The sequence below is a fragment of the Ornithorhynchus anatinus genome, chromosome 16 (assembly GCF_004115215.2).
Source record: "Ornithorhynchus anatinus isolate Pmale09 chromosome 16, mOrnAna1.pri.v4, whole genome shotgun sequence".
NCBI lineage: Eukaryota > Metazoa > Chordata > Mammalia > Monotremata > Ornithorhynchidae > Ornithorhynchus > Ornithorhynchus anatinus.
In genome coordinates, this window is record NC_041743.1 from 483,737 (window position 1) to 501,224 (window position 17,488).

At 56.8% G+C, this 17,488-nt stretch overlaps 1 protein-coding gene across 1 annotated transcript; it reads right to left on the reverse strand.

The window, feature by feature from the left end:
• Nucleotides 1-962: 962 nt before the first annotated feature.
• On the reverse strand, nt 963-16,775 carry WARS2 (tryptophanyl tRNA synthetase 2, mitochondrial). Its single transcript, XM_001517093.5, has 6 exons — nt 16,674-16,775; nt 9,300-9,557; nt 6,492-6,572; nt 5,899-5,984; nt 2,703-2,821; nt 963-1,623 (listed from the first exon to the last, which is right to left on the reverse strand). Exons 1-6 carry the CDS (start codon nt 16,761-16,763, stop codon nt 1,175-1,177), a joined length of 1,083 nt encoding a protein of 360 aa, XP_001517143.3. The 5' UTR covers nt 16,764-16,775; the 3' UTR covers nt 963-1,174.
• Between the last annotated feature and the right edge of the window lie 713 nt (nt 16,776-17,488).

Consider the following 17,488-nt stretch of genomic DNA (forward strand, 5'->3'; position numbering starts at 1 on the left):
GTAAGCGCTTAACAAATACCAATGTTATTAGTTGAGTTCGTCCAAGGGGAGTCGAGTGGAGTTTGCCAGCAGGTGGCGCTACACTGCAGCCCTGAGCCACTCACTTAGCAATCATCGAAGCTCCTGGCAAAGCCCCAAATTACAAAAGTCAAATACCTCGAGGACCTCTCAGTCTTTGGGTCTTCTCATCCAGCAGCCTCCACTCCAGGGGCCTTCCCAAGCCCTGCCTGCTGGGGACCTCGAGAGAGACTGGCAGGAGGCATTCCTTCCCCCGTCATCCCCCGCACCTCTCCCGTCCCGCCGATGGGGCTCCGGGAGGCAGAAGGAGTCGGACTAAGGCTTCCGTTCCCTAAGGCTGGGTCAGGCCTAGGTCTGGAATGGGTCTCCTGGTTCCCGCCCCCCTGCTGGTGGCCATGGCACTCCTGGGGCGAGGGATCTCAGGATCATCGATCCCAGCTCTTGGGAGAGGGGAATAGGGAGGCTCTCGGCCTTACTCAGTGACACACAGCGACCCGACAGTCAGCTGTGGTTTGTGTTGGACTGGATCCTCAGTACAGCCTTGCTATCGTTCCTGAAGTCCTGGTGCGAGGAGAAATGCAAGAAAACCAAGGAAGAGGTGAGGTCCGTACGGCCTGCCTAACAGGGCTCCTCACACATGTGGGCCAAGAATGGCCACCAAATTCACCCTTAACAGTGCCACCTTCCCCTAACCATGGCACCATCACTCCCCTCCACCCCTGCCCACCCCACGACTGCTTCTAGCCTCAGTCCAGTCCTCCCTGAGGCTGGGCGGGCATATCTCGAGGCAGCCCTCTCCTGGGCGCTGCTCGGGCACCACCCAGTAGCCCCTCCAGGGGACTCCTGGCCTCTGTCTGACTTGGGGGCCACGGCGGGGGAGGAGGAGCCAGCCTGCTGCCGGCACATGCGGAGGAAATACTGAGCAGACCTCACAGAGCCCCAAGGAAGGTGCTCTTTTGAGCCCCTGGAGATAGGGGCTTCCCTGGGGCTTTAATTGGGTCCGTCTCTCCAGCACAGCTGCAAGAGGAACTGGGATGAAAAAGCAGAGACATTGATCCTGGGTCGCAGACCCCAGCTCCCCGGTCGATGTGCTCGGGGGTCCCAACTCGGGCCTGACCGGAAGGCTACTTTCAATGGTCCTGGGACTCTCGAGCAACTAGCGGAGCCCCACCAGTCTCCTGACCTCCTGGCCCACAGGCCCCGCAAGCTCTTTGGCACGCTTGGCACCGGCCTCTAAGATCCCCTCCAGGTGTCCGGTATCCGCCAGGAGCCTCGCAATCTCCGCCCTGATGGGCGCAAACTTCTGGATGACGGCGTCAGCCACCAGCAGCTTGTAGCGGGCGGTGTCCAGCCCGGCGCTCTGGCGGACCACCTCTTCCACAGTCAGCCCGGCCACCGCAGCGTGGATGGCGACCAGGTTGGACACCCCCTGGCGGGCCGCAGGGTCATAGGTCACCGCTGAAGTGCAGTCCGTCACGGCTTTGCGGAACTTGAGCACGATCTCCTCGGGGCTGTCGGTCACCTTCACCGTGGCCAGTCTGTCGGGGTCGGACTTGGACATCTTTGCCGAAGGGTCACGGAGGGACTTCACCCTCTTCGTCGAGGCTGACGAAATGACACAAAAAGCGGAGGTCGGGACCCATCACTCCGGGACCAGGTGCCCATCCTGCCAAGTTCGAATGGGGACCAGGGAGTGGAGCAGGGCAGAGCAGGGCGGCCTGGCCCAGGTGGGATCCAGAGACACTCCCTCCCCAGACCTGGCCTACCCCACCCCCATATACACCAGGCAATCACAAACCCTTAAAGGAGGGCAGGGACTGTGTCTTGTGAGACTGTTGCATTTCACCATGCACTTAGTGCCCAACTGATGGCAGTACCATGATCCCAGCTGAATCTGCAGGTCTGGCTGGTTACAAGGGACTAGGGGGCAACTTTGATGTAACCCTTTCTGCACTCTGGCCAGCTGGAGCCACAGGCCTAGAGACCTGAACTGGGCTGTGGAGTCTTGGGCAGAGGGGCCCAGGGGCTCTACTCCTGCCCACCCAGGGCCAGAAGTCCCAGGCATTCACAAGAGCAGCCGGGCCACTGGCAGCAGGGCCCTGGGGATGCCCAGGAAGAGGTGCTAGGCAGCACTGCGCTGCCCAGTTTTCAGTCGGGGTGGTTTCCGTTGAGCACCTACAGTGAGCCAAGCACTGTATTAAGCGTTGGTGCAGATACCACATAATTAGGTTGGACAGAGTCCCTGCCCCACACGGGGTTCACTGTCTAAGTGGGAGAGAGAGCAGAATCTCCATTTTACAGATGACGAAATTCAGGCACAGAGAAGGCAAGTGACTTGCCCAAGAAGACAAGGCAGGCAAGTCGGGGTGACAGACTCCCATGAAGAATGTTGTGTTGCCTCTCCGGAAGCAGAGATAAAAGCAGGGGCATGAAAGGGGCAAGGATGGGGCAGGGACAGGGCAGGGCTTATGAACCCTAATTCTCAGAGCTTCGAACCAGCTACAAGGAGGTGATGTGACCAAGGTCACTAGGCATAGCCATAGCAGAGCCAGGATCCAATCACTCAGGGTTTGGGGTTGGAGGTGAGTCGGGGGGTAGGTCCACTTGCTGCTCAGCCCCGCAGAGCCGAAATTCAAAGCAGCCACTGATGAGGACTCCCGGGGGCCCACCGCCTTGCTACTTACTCAAAATGTACCTGGGCACAGGGAAGAATGGCCCAAACTTCTTGTTGAAGGTTTCAGCGACATCCTGGGCCAGTTCCATGTGCTGGACCTGGTCTTCACCGACGGGGACGTGTGTGGACCTTCCACAGAGATACAGAAAGGGGAACTGTTTGGGGTCCCCGGCTTTGGGGGAAACAGCCCCCGGCCCGCACCCTGTGGGCAGTTCCTCCAGAGTGAGCCTGAAGGTGCCCGTCTGTCTAACCGAGCAACGAGGTTAGGATGGCCATTACGGCCACCAGGGGGCTACTCCGGACATTAGTCACAGTCCCTCACCCTCAGCCGCACTTCCAAAGTTATCGGTCAAATGGGATTAAATACTCCAGTTTTCCCTCCTACTTGGACTGTGAACCCTGTTTACTTTAGACCTAACCCACTGCTTAGTACAGCACTTGGCACATAACACTTAACAAACTACACAAATATTAATTGTTAACTCTTCAGGCCCTACCCTCTTCCTTTTTTTCTCCCCTTAGACCGGGCTGCGGGAACCACTCTGTTCTCCGGAGAGCTGGATCGCGTCCCCGGCCAACCGGCAGCCCCATATCACGTGCACCGAGAGTCAGCTCCTATGTGCCTCTCCCTATTACTCCTAACAACACCTCACCAGTCCTTACTTGTCCCTGGGGTACGTGCCCGGAGCCTGGCCTCAGGTGTCACCCTGATCTCCCCGGCCCAAATGAGCCTGTGAGGGAGGCTATATATAATCACAGTAGCCCACTAGAAACCGTGGTGGCCAGTGAGCAACACAGAAAAAACAATTACCATAATCAATATGCTTTAAGCACATCAAAATGAACATTTCCACATGTCAAAATGGTTCCAGATTCCCAGAGCCACACAGCCAAAAAGTAAACACATTGGGTGTGCCGTGGGTCCTGCCCCTCTGCCCATCGGTTCTGCCTGCTGGTTCTACCCATTGAGTCTGTCCTCATGTTCTCTCGGGAACCGGACTGCTACTTGCCTCTCCTCCAACCCTCGGTGCTAAATGGGCATGGTTCTTCTCAGTAACATTTCTCACCTGTCCCTGCACACCTTGGCCTTCTCATCTCCTTCTGTGGTTCTTGGCAGAGCCCCCCACCCCCGACCTTCACCTCCTGCCAACCAGCCAAGCCTCTTCCCCGGTTTCACAAACGCAGCACAACTCCTTTCACCCTGAGGGACTCCAGCCATTCCCTCCCACAGACCCATGGAGGTCTCCAGTAGGCAGAGCTCCAACCCAGACCTCTGTTGGGGAGGAGGTGGGGAGGAAAACATGTCCAGGAGATGAAGGCATCAAGGCCCCTGCCCTAGAGCAGCTCAGCCCCCAACCCTCTCCCAGACCATGCCACCAGCTGGAGTGGCTCAGGATGCGCTGGCTGCCTCTCCCTCATCTACAGCCCCTACTGGCAGTCACCACCCACGGAGGAGCGAGACTCTTTTCCAATGGTGCCCCGACAGATGACACCCAACCCCACCGCACCTGACCGGAGCTGGGCTTCTCCCAACGGCATTGTCAAGACAGACTGAGCAGTCTGCCCAGATCTTTCCTCCCTCCTTAAAGGAGGCAGTGCCTCCTGGCAGAGGCCTTCGGCTCAAGGCGCCTGGTGCTGTGGGGCAACAGCCCCCGAAAGCCAGGCTCACTCCAGGGAGCCGATCTGGTGGTGAAGTGGGGTGAGAGACTCCACCACTGGCTCACACATGGCAAAGGGATTCGTACTGTACTTTCCACCCTGAGTGGCCGGGAGAGCAATGGGGGCAGGAGTATAGAAGGGGGTGAAGGGATAGGGCAGGGGGAGAGTGAGGGCAATACTCTTGCCAAGACATAGAGTTGGAGCAAGTCTCATTCTTCTCAGCATCTAGGGAGAGCAGGAAAATGGGCAGGGACCCTGCTCCCCTGGGTTGCAAGAAACTGGAAGCGTCTTGGGGACCCTAGTCTAGATTCCTATTTGTACTGACAGGGATTGGCTGAGGCCGCTGAGTTATGTCTTGTTTCCTGAGGCTCCATCTGTAGGAACTAATCTCTCTCAGGCTGCACACATTAGGCAGGTCACGGGAAGTAAGGAGAGATTTTTCTTTCTCCACCAGATGTACAGAGTTTCCTGGTGTGTGGGACCCTCGGAGTGCTAGACTGGATGGGGGTGTCCTGCTTACACAGTTGGGAGCAGTGCCCAGGGTGAGGATCTTCAAAGGGGAGGGGAATCTCCCCTGGAAAGAGAGGGCAGAGAGGGTCTCTCTCAATGGAGCATGGAGCAAGGCTGCTGACACACGGGAGGAGGAGGAGAAGCTGAACCCTGGGTTGTCCCCCAGTGCCCTCCTCAAGGGGCAATGTCCCCGACTCCTCTCATCCGTCGCTCCCTTCCTGCTCTTGTGCAGCTGTCGAGGGACCTGCTCGGCCCCACTCTCCCCGGACAGAACCCTTTACTCCCCCGGATTCCTCGTCTGTGGCTATCGCCAGCAGGGTTGCCCAGTAAAGTGGGGCTCGGACCCACAGCCCAGGTGCACGAAAAAACAGGCTGTGGCCTAATGCAGAGAACACGGGCCTGGGAGTCAGAAGGACTTCGATTCTAACCCCAGCTCTGCCACTGTCTATGTGACCTTGGGCAAGTCACTTAACTTCTTTGTGCCTGAGTTACCTCATCTGTAAAACTCAGATTAAGACTGAGAGTCCCAAGTGGGACATAGATGTAGACTGGATTAGCTTGAATCTACCCAGCACTTAGAAAGTGCCTGGCACAGGGTAAGGGCTTAACCAATACCATAATTTAAAAAATTACAGCACAAGAGATTCCAGTAGGATCTAGGGAAGAACTGGCAGGGGGAACAAGACCCTGGGTCTAGCTAATAATAGTAATTATCATTATTATATTTAAGTAATTACTATGTGCCAGACACTGTACTAAACACTGGAGTGGAGACAAACAAATTGGGTTGGAGACAGTCCCTGTCTCACTTAGGGCTTACAATCTCAATCCCCATTTCCAGATGTAACCAAGGTAACTGAGGTAACTGAGGCACAGAGAAGTGAGGTGACTTGCCTAAGGCCACACAGCAGACAAGTGGTGGAGCCGGGATTAGAAACCATGACCTTTTGACTCCCAGACCTGTGCTCTATCCTCCAGACCATGCTGCTTCCGGATGCCAGACTTAGGACCTGGAGACTGTTCTGGCCGCCCCTCACCTGTACAGCAGAATGTCTGCAGCCTGGAGCACCGGGTACGTGAAGAGACCCACGCTGCCGTCCTGCCTCTTGCCGGCGCTCTTCATCTGGGGGGAGAAACCGAGCGGAGGAAGACCCAGATGTTCGATGAACAACTTCCTGTGCCGCTGCCGACCCACTGGCTCTTCAGAGCCAACCCTTGGGGCCTAAGTGTTCCCAAGGATTCGGCCCCCCCTCCGTTCTAGCGCCCATTCTAGGTGGCTCTGCCCTTCCCTTTCCCAACATTCTCAAGACATTCCAGGGAACTCCCCTCACCACCACCCCTCACGCCTTCCCTGCCCCAGGGCAGGTCTTCTCCATAGGGATGGCGCCGCCCACAAGACCCTGGAGTCCCATCAGTGGGGAACCTGGGACCAAGTGGCTGCGGCCCAGCTGGTGCCCAGCACTGGCCAGCCTTGATCAGCCCAGCGCCCAGAGCTGGGATGTCTACTATCAGTTTCCCCGGAAGGCAGCGGGCCAGTGGGCAACACTGAAGAGAGCAAGAAAGGAAAGGACCCTTACATGAGCTGGGTGGGCTCATACCCGCCCGCCCGTCCGTCCCCGCCCCACCCTACCTTCCACTGAGGCAGGTGCTGGAGCCGCGGCAGTCGGATCAGACAGCCCAAGATCCAACTCAATTCTGCATGTTCAGGCACCTGGAGGAACAATTTGACATATTCTGGGTTACCGTGGCTATGGCATGGCTAACTCAGCCCCACAGTGCCCACCAAGTGCTGCTCCCAACCTACAAGTAGCCCTGGAAAACTGGACACTCCAAAAAGGAGATAAAGGGGTCTTGGCTTTAACTCCAGCGTGGCAGCAGGACTGGGAAGAGTGCTGGAACCTGGCCGGCTGGACCAAGTCTAACTAGTTGGATGGAATCTTGCTGGCTGGACAAAGCCTGGACGGTCAGGACTTCCAAACCCACAGGGGAATGACCAAGATGATGTCAGCCTGGGGAGGAATTTGGGTCCCAGGCTTAAGCCCAACCTGGGCCAGGAGCGGGACTAGGGTGGGCCCAGGCCTGGGCCTCCCCCCCAGGAGCAGTTAGGGTATTTACTAAGGGCCAGTGGTGGATCAAGACTTATTAGTCAACCTACGGCAAAGCACTGGTGAGAAAACCCGGTGAGAACTGGACCGGTCTCCGGTTCCCAAGGGAAAGGCTCTGGGGGTGGGGAGGAGAGCATTGTGAGGCTGTACTCTGGGTTGCCGGAGCCTAGGGGAGCATCAGAGGCCGACCTGAAGAGCTGGGCCTCCCAGATTAACCATCCCCTCAACAGGCAGCCACCCCTGCCTTCAGGAAGCCCTTAATAATCCATTAATTAATTATTGATTCATTCCCCTGTGTTGACTCTTATCTGTTTTCACATTCTCTTAACTATTGCAGTTTTAAACTCCATGAGGACAGGGAATGTGCATTTAGCTTTCGTTGTATACTTTCAAGTGCTTAATGCAGTACGATGTCCTCAGTAAATGGCAGTGCTACTGCGACTATGTATTTATGCTTCATTCTTAGGTCCTTCGCTACATACACAGATGCCCTTGCATGGTGCTCTACATGCCGGGAGCACTTGGCAAGGCATTCTGCACACGGCAGGCACACAGTGGGTACCCGGTACCCAGAGGGCACCCAGCAGGTGACCTGCACAGCGCCCCACACATAGCAGACACTCAATAAATACGGCCAAAAATGAAGACCAAGATATCTAACTCCCCCACCGACATGATCTTGTCAGGACCTGGGCGGAGGCGCCTCAAAAGACTATCAGGTGCACTTTCTCCCCTTTACGGCTTCCTTCCAGAAAGCAGCAATTTCACGCCACGTTACTTTCACTAGCCTCATCAGCGCCTGACAGACCCCTGTGTGGGAAGCCTGGTTCGGGAGTCGGATTTCCATTAGGAAACCCAAATCAGCTGATGCCAGTGAATCCTGTGCCACCTACTGGGAATGTCTCTGACTCGCTTGCTCTTAGGGGGTGGCGGAGAGGAAGGTGCGCCTCCCCGCTGCCCCCAATCCGGTGCTCCAGAGTTCTTCACGGATCCAACTGCTACATGCTGACTCCTGGCCCCTTCGGGCCGGGTCGGGCTGTTGCTCTGTGTTGGGTGTGCCTCTTCTCTCCCTCCGATGTGCAAATGTTCTGCCTTTCCCCAGATGATGGTTAGCCCTGGGGACTGGGATCATCCAGGGCCGAGTACTGAGGCAAGGAAATCCCCCATACACACAGCACCCCAGTCCCTAGGGGAGGCTGAGGCAGAAGACATCAATGCTAAGTGGCAGAATCTCCACAATTCCCCCTTTCTACGTCACCCTCGTGGCTGCTGCTCACCCAGCCGGCCACCCGATTTCTCCCTCCCAGGAACTCACCAGTTTCCCCCAGCCCTACTGCTCCTTGGCTGCCTCTCAACCCAGCACCCTGAACCAGCCCTGACCTCTCACATTTGCTCTTTGATCTGTGTTTCCTGAGGCCATAGCCCAAATGGGCCGCACCGGTGGGGGAGTAGGGAGGGGGTGAGCCCAGCCATGGCTGCCCCGGCTTCCTGCCCCAAACGACCTCTCCCCACATAACCCGGACCACAGCTCCAGCTGGGAGGCTGCCAGATCACCACTGTCTCTGTCTGCTCTGACAGTAAGGCAGGACCCAAAGTTATGGTCTCCACCTTTTATCTGCCATCTGCAAGGGGATTAAAACCCAGGGAGGGGAGGGAGCCCAAAAATGAGATGGGGGGGGAGTCTGGGAGACCGCGTCTCTGAGCCAGCTGTGGCAATCAGACAAGATCTCACTCAGGCCTGCTGGATGGAGAAGTCCACTGAATCTAAAGAAGCTTTGGAAAGCCCACCGCCACACACATGCGCCCTCTAAAACTCACACACACATGCACACAAACAGAGACCCACACACACGTATGCACGCACACTCACACCCCTCTGGGAAGGGAGGCAGTCAGGGAAATCCCCACATATGGCAAGCACATTTCGAGGAAGCAATCTGACCAGAGGCCAGAGGGAGACAGAAAGAAAATAAAAAGAAAAATCTTTTGAATAACTCTAAATTGTTCCCGTCAGAGTGAGGAGAGATGGCAAAAAGCTGAGGGGAAGCAACGGACTGAGCGTTAAGTGACATCAATCCCCTCTCAGGCGGTGGCAATCCTTGAGCAAGCACACCAGAGACCTTCATCGCCACTACCCAGGAGAATCTGGGGCACTTTAGATCCCGGCTCTTCACCTCTACCCAAGAGGATCTGGGATGGAGGACATGGCAAGGTGACTGCAGGTCAGGGGCCACCTTGGAAAGAAGGGGCCAAGTAGTGGTTCCAGAAGCCATCTCCCTAACTGGTGGGCTGCATACCAAAGCCAGCACTAACACCCAGCCCAGGGCACTGACCTGGGACTGCTGGAAGAGGATGCACTTGCCTGGGTCGACGCCGCAGGCCAGCAAGGCGGCCGCCATGTCCAGGGTGCTCTGGCGCAGCACAGCCGGGTCCTGGGGCAGGGTGAGAGAGTGCAGGTCCACAATACACAGCAGCATTGAGCACTCCTGCTCCTGCAGCCGCACCCAGCTCTCAATGGCCCCCAGGTAGTTACCCAGGTGGGGGATCCCCGTGGGTTGGATGCCCGAGAAAACGCGCCAAGCGCCCGAGTCCTGAAACGAAGAAACACACCGGTGAGCAGTGACCCCTGGAGTCCCCTTCCGGCCCGCGGACCTGGAGCCCACCCACCCTTCCTTCTCCTGCTCCCTCCCTCTGAGGAACTGCCAGTTGGGACACCGGGGCGTGGGACCCTTGCCTGGCCAGGCGGGTTAAACCACTTAGAGGTGGGGGTGAGATGACCCCGTCCTCCCCTCTGGAAGGGGAACAGGATGCTTCCAATCCTGTTGTGCTCTGCATCCAAGGCAGCGGTGAGGGCTGGGATCCCCAGCCCTGCTCCCAACCCCAAATCCCTTCCGCCGATTATTGAGAAACACTGCCCTCTCAATGCCCTTGACTGCTCTCCTCAGTCTTGCTGAGGACATAACTGGCCCAAACCAATTCCCATGAAAAAACTTGAGATGAAAAAGACCGGCAGTGACACATCCTTGTTGCCTGGCAGCAGACTGTTCCTGTATGGTCAGTGAGCTGTGCTAAGCCCCCGGGGGCAGGAGTGCCCCACAGACCCAGCCGGTGGGGACCCAGAGGGTGGCAGAGCACCCCAACTGTGGCTGTCCTGCAAGCTCACAGCCACAGCCGGGGTGGAGGGAGAAGGGGTCGGGGCAGAGCTGGGGACTGTGGCCGACTGACCATCGGGGCGGTGCCCCAGCTGGGGACAACATAGTCCTTTTTGAGGCACGACAGCTGCTGAGCGATGTGAGGATCGGAGGGACCACGGCAGCGTGGGGCTGGGCAGCCCTGGGCCTGATGACGGCCTCTGTGGAAGGTGCATAGTATCGGGTTTTCCACCTGCACCTGCAGCCCAAACTAGCCACGGGGGATGGGCACACAGACTAGCAGCGGCAAGGGAACAGAGTTGAGTCTGCAGGTGAGTGAGAATGCAGGATGCCTCCCAGATGCCTCGAGGACCTTGGGGTTCTGAGGCAGGGGTGGGGAGGGATTGAGACAGTCCAGGGAAGAGTGACAGAGGACACACAGACCCACCCCGCCTGCACTGCCTGAAGACTGATCTTTGGCCCACAGCTACAGGCCCTCTCCTTCACCCTGCAACAAGAGGTAACTTGGGTACAGCAAAGCCCCAGGAGCACAGTGCTTCAAGTGGGAGGATGTGGGGGTAAGCCAGCTGGCGGAGCAGGCATGGGACTGCCCGGGCACAGGGACGCTGTGCCGTAGGGGCAGTGAGGATGGACGGGAGGAGAGAGGTCCCCAACTTGGAGGACTCGAGCAGACGGGCCCTGGGATGGGAACCCTGTCCGGTCCAGAGAGGGTTGAGTGGGGTGAGTAAGAGCCGAGGACTGGAGAGGAGGATGGTGAGCCAGCTGGGGTTGAAGCCGCCCCCGGGGGCCATCGGAGACTCTCCCAAACAGGCCCCCCGCGGTGGGTAGACCGGAAAACATGCTGGACCACGGCCGTGGGCCAGACGCGACTTCATATTCTGTTTCTACTCCAGCGCTCCCCCGGGTCCACCGGGGCGGTGCGGGGCACCCAGAGAAATGCTTGGCTGGATCTGCGAGGTGCTGAAAGCAGGGAAACGGGCTGTGGTCCTGAGAGCCCGCTCTCCGGCAACAGCCAAAGGCAGCCGTGCTCCTCAGCCTTCCCGTCGGCTTCCCGCGCATCCCAGCGGGCGGCCGGTCTGCTCGCGCCGTGAAATCATCCGGCTGGAATGTGCTCTGGTGGGGCCGGGCACTGGAAAAGCCAGCAGAGAGGAGGGGGCCCAGTCAGTCTGCATCCCACCTTCCAGGGCAGATGCCATTCCGAGGGGTGAGGCCACCAACACCTCCTTTCCAACCTGCCAGGCGCATGACCCTGGCCAGCCTCCCCCAGGGCCGTGAGCCCGGCCACTGCCCAAGCCTGGGCTAGACAAAGACCGGCAGGATCGGCCCCTGCCTCGACCGTGGCCGGGAATGGTGAGCTGTCAGCAACGGGCCATAACTTGCCCCAGAAACTCCTAGACGCCCCCTTCCAGGATGGCCAGTGGAGTCTGGATTCTGAAGCAGAGCCTTAGTCAGCTCTTCCAGACATGGGCAACACCCTCGGCCTGGTGGGGGGGGACCCCCTGCGGCCCAGCGGGCATGGCCTGCGCAACATTTTGGAGATGGCCAGGCCCTGGCCCCAAGGCCTAGACGTTTTCACAGACCACACGAAAGTGTTTGCTAGACTGGAAGCTCTTCGAGGGCAGAGGCTGGGTCTTCTAACTCCACTGTGCTCTCCCCAGCACTCAGGACAGTGCTCTGCACACCACAGACGCTTAGCACCTTCTACTGCCACTGCTGCTGCTCCTACTCTAACCAAACCAGAGCCCTGGATTCTGTGGGGTAAGTCGGGTAAGTCCGGCAAGTTCTGAGATGGTTCCACGGCAGCCCGGCTAGTGGGTCAGAACCAGGGACGCCTCATCTGACTCACTCTACCGTCAGAAGGCTGATGGCCGCACCGACGGCTCAGCTCCCCTGAATGTGGTCCTCGAGGCCCCATTGGAGGAAGCTACGCGGGACCAGGATCCTGGGGCCAGAGTCCTCGTCCCCTAAGCACAGCCATGCCAATGCGCTTGGGCAGAAATCCGGGGCCAGCGGGTCCTGGGAGCAGCCACACTTTCGGAGCTCAACTTGCGAGAGGATCATGGCACACCGAGGCTAGGCAAAAGCCATGCTGGGAGCTGTTGATGGCTAGCACAGCCCAGACCATGGGCACTGGCCCAGTCTGGGTAGTCCCACTGGGGGCTTCACCCACAGTATGGGGTCCCAGCGCCCCGTAGCACGGATCCCTAACCCCCGCAGACACGCTCCGCCACCTGGTACAGCAACCGTCGAGGGCATAAGTCTCACGGGGTGGCTGGTTCCCTGGGAAACTGGGGCCACGCCCCACAGAAGCAGCATGGCCTAGTGGATAGAGCACAGGCACTTGGCAAAGTGGAAAGAGCCTAGGTCTGGGAGTCAGAAGGACCTGGGTTCTAATCCCAGCTCTGCCACTTGTCAGCTGTGTGACCTTAGGCCAGTCACCTCTCTTTTCTGGGCTTCAGTGACCTCATCTGAAAATGGGGATTAAGACTGTGAGCCCCATGTGGGACCACGTTCAATCCGATTTGCTTGCATCCACCCCAGCACTAAGTACAGTGCCTGGCACGCAATAAGCGCTTAACAATTACCACCATTATTATTATTACTACAATCAGGTGCCAAAGAAGGCCGCGGCTCCCGGGCCGAAGGGTGCGGGCGAGGTTGCGCCGGCATCAGCCCTGGGGCCAGGTGGTGAGGGGGTGGCCGGAGGCCGAGGGAACAGGAAGGGGGAGGGAACCGTTGCTGACACGTGCAGCGGGGAAGATGGATGGCTTTGCGCTCGGGTCTTCCCGCCGGGCCAGCCGGCTGGGGGCACCGTCGGCGGAGGTGCCGGGCAGGGGGCGGTAACGTACACTAACAGGCCGCCCCGCGGCACTGATTAATGAGCCCGCGGCCCCGGCACCAGACGCCCTCCCTCTGCAACCAGAGTTCACAGGCATTTCTTTCTGCAAGGCTTTCGGCAAGGGTCGCGGTTCCTGCCTCCTCTCGTTTGGGCTGTGGCGTACGGGCGTCGACGGAGGGAGGAAGAGGTGTGTTGAGGGAAAAGCTGGGGAGGGATGGGGCATGCATGTGTGCACGCATAGAGACACGTGTGCAAGTCTGTGGCATCACGGCGAACAGGACATGACGCTGAATCAATCTGGTCTGACTAGCTCCTTCCTTTACCAATCACTCCCCGCCGGCCGGTCCAAAACGCAGGCGGCGATCGTGCCTACCAACCGCATGGCTGCCCCCTAAGTTCTGTACTAAGTACTCAATAAATACCACTGATTGATTAACTGGAACCCCTGTTCCCACCCCAGCCAGACCCAGCCCAGGACCCCCTGCAGATCAAGAGGCTCCCAGAGGGTCTTTGTTCACCCAATATCAGGGGGAGCAGAACTGCAGAGAGAGGTGGGGGGAGCCCCTAGGGCCCAAGCTCTGGCCTGCCAACCTGCCGATGAGCACCCAAGGACCCTCCTGCCCAGTTTTACTGGGAAAATGCTTCATCTGCCACTTTGGACAGATCCTGGTCACAGTCCCTGCTGTCCTCCAGCAGGGCAGATTCATCGACGAGAGTGTTACTATCCTCGGAGGAAAGTCAGAAGACCTGTGGTCAAGTCCTGCTCCACCACTGGCCCACTGTTTTGTTCAGTACTACTTTATGGTATTTGTCAAGTGCTCACTTTGTGCCAGGCACTGTACTAAGCACTGGGGTAAATCACAGCTATTCAGTCCCATGCCCCACTTGGGGCTCAGTCTTAATCCCCATTTTAAAGATGAGGTAACTGAGGCACAGAGAAATAAAGTGACTTGCCCAAGGTCACACAGCAGAAGAGTGGTGGAGCTGGGATTAGAACTCAGGTCCTTCTAACTCCCAGGCCCATGCCCTATCCACTGGGCCATTCTGCTTCTCTACGTCTCTGGGCCTCAGTTTCCTGGCCTGTAAAATGGGGGTAAGACAGATTTTTGAAGCCCATAAGGGACAGGAGCTCTCTACCCCACTACTTGGCACACAGAAAGAGTTTAATAAATGACACTGATAAAAATGATAAAAGCCTTGGTTTCCCCCAACTTTGGTCAAGTGGATGGATGGAAGGTCCCAGCCCCTGCCCCTTTGGGGCCACCCGATCACACCCCGCCACCCTGTCATCGCTGGAATCAGCAGCCTTAATCCATAGCCAGCGTTCCCACGGCCCAGGGTACTTTCCATCGGCACCGTTCACCCCGGCCTCCCCTACAAACTCCCATTCCGCGTCACCAGTGCAGGCTGGGGAAACCAGAGAAAGAGATTATTCTTTGACCACGGGGAGTCTGAAGACGAGAAACGGAGAATCGAACTGTAAAAATAACCTAGCCCCTGTATGGGTTCGATTCATTTGAAGGAATGTTCTGTTTGCTGAATTGGGACCCTTGGAAAATAAACAATCACCCATGGTCCCGGGCCAAGCCTTAGGGTCGGCCCGTCTCCTCCCACCGAAACCACAGGACGCAAGTCGAAGAACCTTGAACGACAACAAACAGCAGCTCAGCTACAGGCCCCCTGAAGCCATCTGCCCCAGCAGAAGAGAATTGGGGGGCTTGGGGGAGGGTGGGGGCTGGGGAAGAGGAGGATGGTGAGTTATGAGGCTGATACTGGGGGGAGGGAGGAGACCACTAGCAAAATTATTCATTTTTAATTTTAACTGAGTTTTGCTTCTGAAGCATAAAAACCTATGAATAATTTCCAAGTGTCTGATCTGATAAGCTTCTACCATAGAGCTCAGTGCAGTGCCTACTACTTAATAAGCACTTAATAAACACCATAAAAAAGAGTGTGCGGCCACTTAGACTGTGAGCCCATCACTGGGCAGGGATTGTCTCTAACTGTAAGGGAAGCAGCATGGCTCCGTGGAAAGAGCCCGGGCTTGGGAGTCAGAGGTCACAGGTTCTAATCCCGGATCCGCCACTTGTCAGCTGTGTGACTCTGGGCAAGTCACTTCACTTCTCTGTGCCTCAGTTACCTCATCTATAAAATGGGGATTAAGACTGTGAGCCCCACGTGGGACAACCTGATCACCTTGTACCACCCCCATGCTTAGAACAGTGCTTTGCACATAGTAAGTGCTTAACAAATGCCATCATTATCTATTGCCGAATTGTACATTCCAAGCATTTAGTGCAGTGCTCTGCCCATAGTAAGCGCTCAATAAATACTATTGAATGAATCGGGGGGATGAGAAAGGGGGTATTCTCCCCTTGGAACCTAGTAAGCATCACCCCCTTCAAAGTCTTATTGAAGACATATCTCCTCCAAGAGATCAGCCTTCCCTAATTAAGCCCTCCTTTTCTCTTCTCCTTTCTCTTCTTTCTGTGTAGACCTGATTTGTTCTCTTTGCTCATTCCCCTCCCGGCCCCATAGCACTTCTGTCCAAATCTGCAATTTATTCATTTACAGGAATGTCTGTCTCCCCTTCTAGACTGGAAACTCACTGTGGGCAGGAAATGTGTCCTCTTATTGTTGCATCATACTCTCACGAGTGTTTAGTACGGTGCTCCACACACAATACGCGCTCAGTAAATACGACTGAATGAAAGTTTCAACAAGGCGGTTACTTGATTACAGAGAAGGAGCGTGGCTCAGTGGAAAGAGCACGGGCTTGGGCATCAGAGATCATTCATTCATTCAACAGTATTTATTGAGCACTTACTATGTGCAGAGCACTGTACTAATCGCTTGGAATGTACAAATCGGTAACACACAGAGACAGTCCCTGCCCTCTGATGGGCTTACAGTCTAATCGGGGAGACGGCCAGACAAGAACAAGGTCATGGGTTCTAATCCCGGCTCCGCCACTTGCCAGCTGTGTGACTTTGGGCGAGTCACTTCACTTCTCTGTGCCTCAGTTCCCTCATCTGTAAAATGGGGATTAAAACCCTGAGCCCCACATGGGACAACCTGATCACCTTGTAGCCCCCAGCGCTTAGAACGGTGGTTTGCGCATAGTAAGCGCTTAACGAATACCACCCTTATTATTAATTACTATGAAAAGTTGACTGAGAAAGGTTCTGTGGTTCACAACCGTCAACTGTATATATTTTCATTACCCTATTTATTTTGTTAATGAAATGTACATCGCCTTGATTCCATTTAGTTGCCATTGTTTTTACGAGATGTTCTTCCCCTTGACTCTATTTATTGCCATCGTTCTCGTCTGTCCGTCTTCCCCGATTAGACCGTAAGCCCGTCAAACGGCGGGGACCGTCTCTATCTGTTGCCGACTTGTTCATCCCAAGCGCTTAGTCCAGTGCTCTGCACATAGTAAGCGCTCAATAAATACTACCGAATGAATGAATGGACCTCCCTCCTCCACCGGTTTCGGGTGGTGACACCTCGGTGACCGGGCCAAGCCCCGTCAGGTCAGCGGGGGGCGGGGGAGTGTGGAGGGAATGACGTCACCAGGCCTCTCAGCCAATCGTGCGGCGTCGGGGGCGGGGCCCCGTCGTCAGGGCGGCCGGCCGAGGAGGCCGGGGCCTCGCGGCCGAGCCGCCGGGGTGACGGCCGCCATCATGGCCGGGGACCGGCTCGGGGACGGTTACCTGGGAGGCGGCACCGGCCTCGGCTCCGCCGCGGAAGGCCCGAGCGAGGCCGCGGTACCTCCACGCTGTCCGCAGCAGGCGCAGCGCCATCTTGAGAGGGGCGCGAGGCGACGTCACCTGGGGTGACGTCACTCCGCAAGGCCTAGTAGGGCGGGGCCGAAGCTGAGGCGCTGAGGCCTTAAGGCGCTGAGGCGCCGAGGCCTTAAGGCGCTGAGGCGCCGCCGTCTTGTCCTTCCCTCTGCTCCCCGCGGTCACGTCTCCTCACGGACTCCGTCCCCGTCATTCATTCAAGTCGTATTGATTCAGCGTGTACTCAGGGCAGAGCACTGTACTAAGCGCTTGGGAGAGTCCACTACAACAATAAACAGATACATTCCATTCATTTGGCTCAGTGGAAAGAGCCCGGGCTTTGGAGTCAGAGGTCATGGATTCGAATCCCGGCTCGGCCACTTGTCAGCTGGGTGACTTTGGGCAAGTCACTTAACTTCTCGGTGCCTCAGTTACCTCATCTGTAAAATGGGGATGAAGACTGTGAGCCCCACGTGGGACAACCTGATTCTCCTGTGTCTTCCCCAGCGCTTAGAACAGTGCTCGGCACATAGTAAGCGCTTAACAAATACCAACGTTATTATTATTATTATTTATTGAGCACTTACTACGTGCAGAGCACTGGACCAAGCGGTTGGAATGAACAAGTCGGCAACATTCCCTGCCCACCAGGACATAATAATAATAATAATGATGGTATTTGTTAAGCGCTTACTAGGTGCAGAGCACTGTTCTAAGCGCTGGGGTAGACACAGGGGAATCAGGTT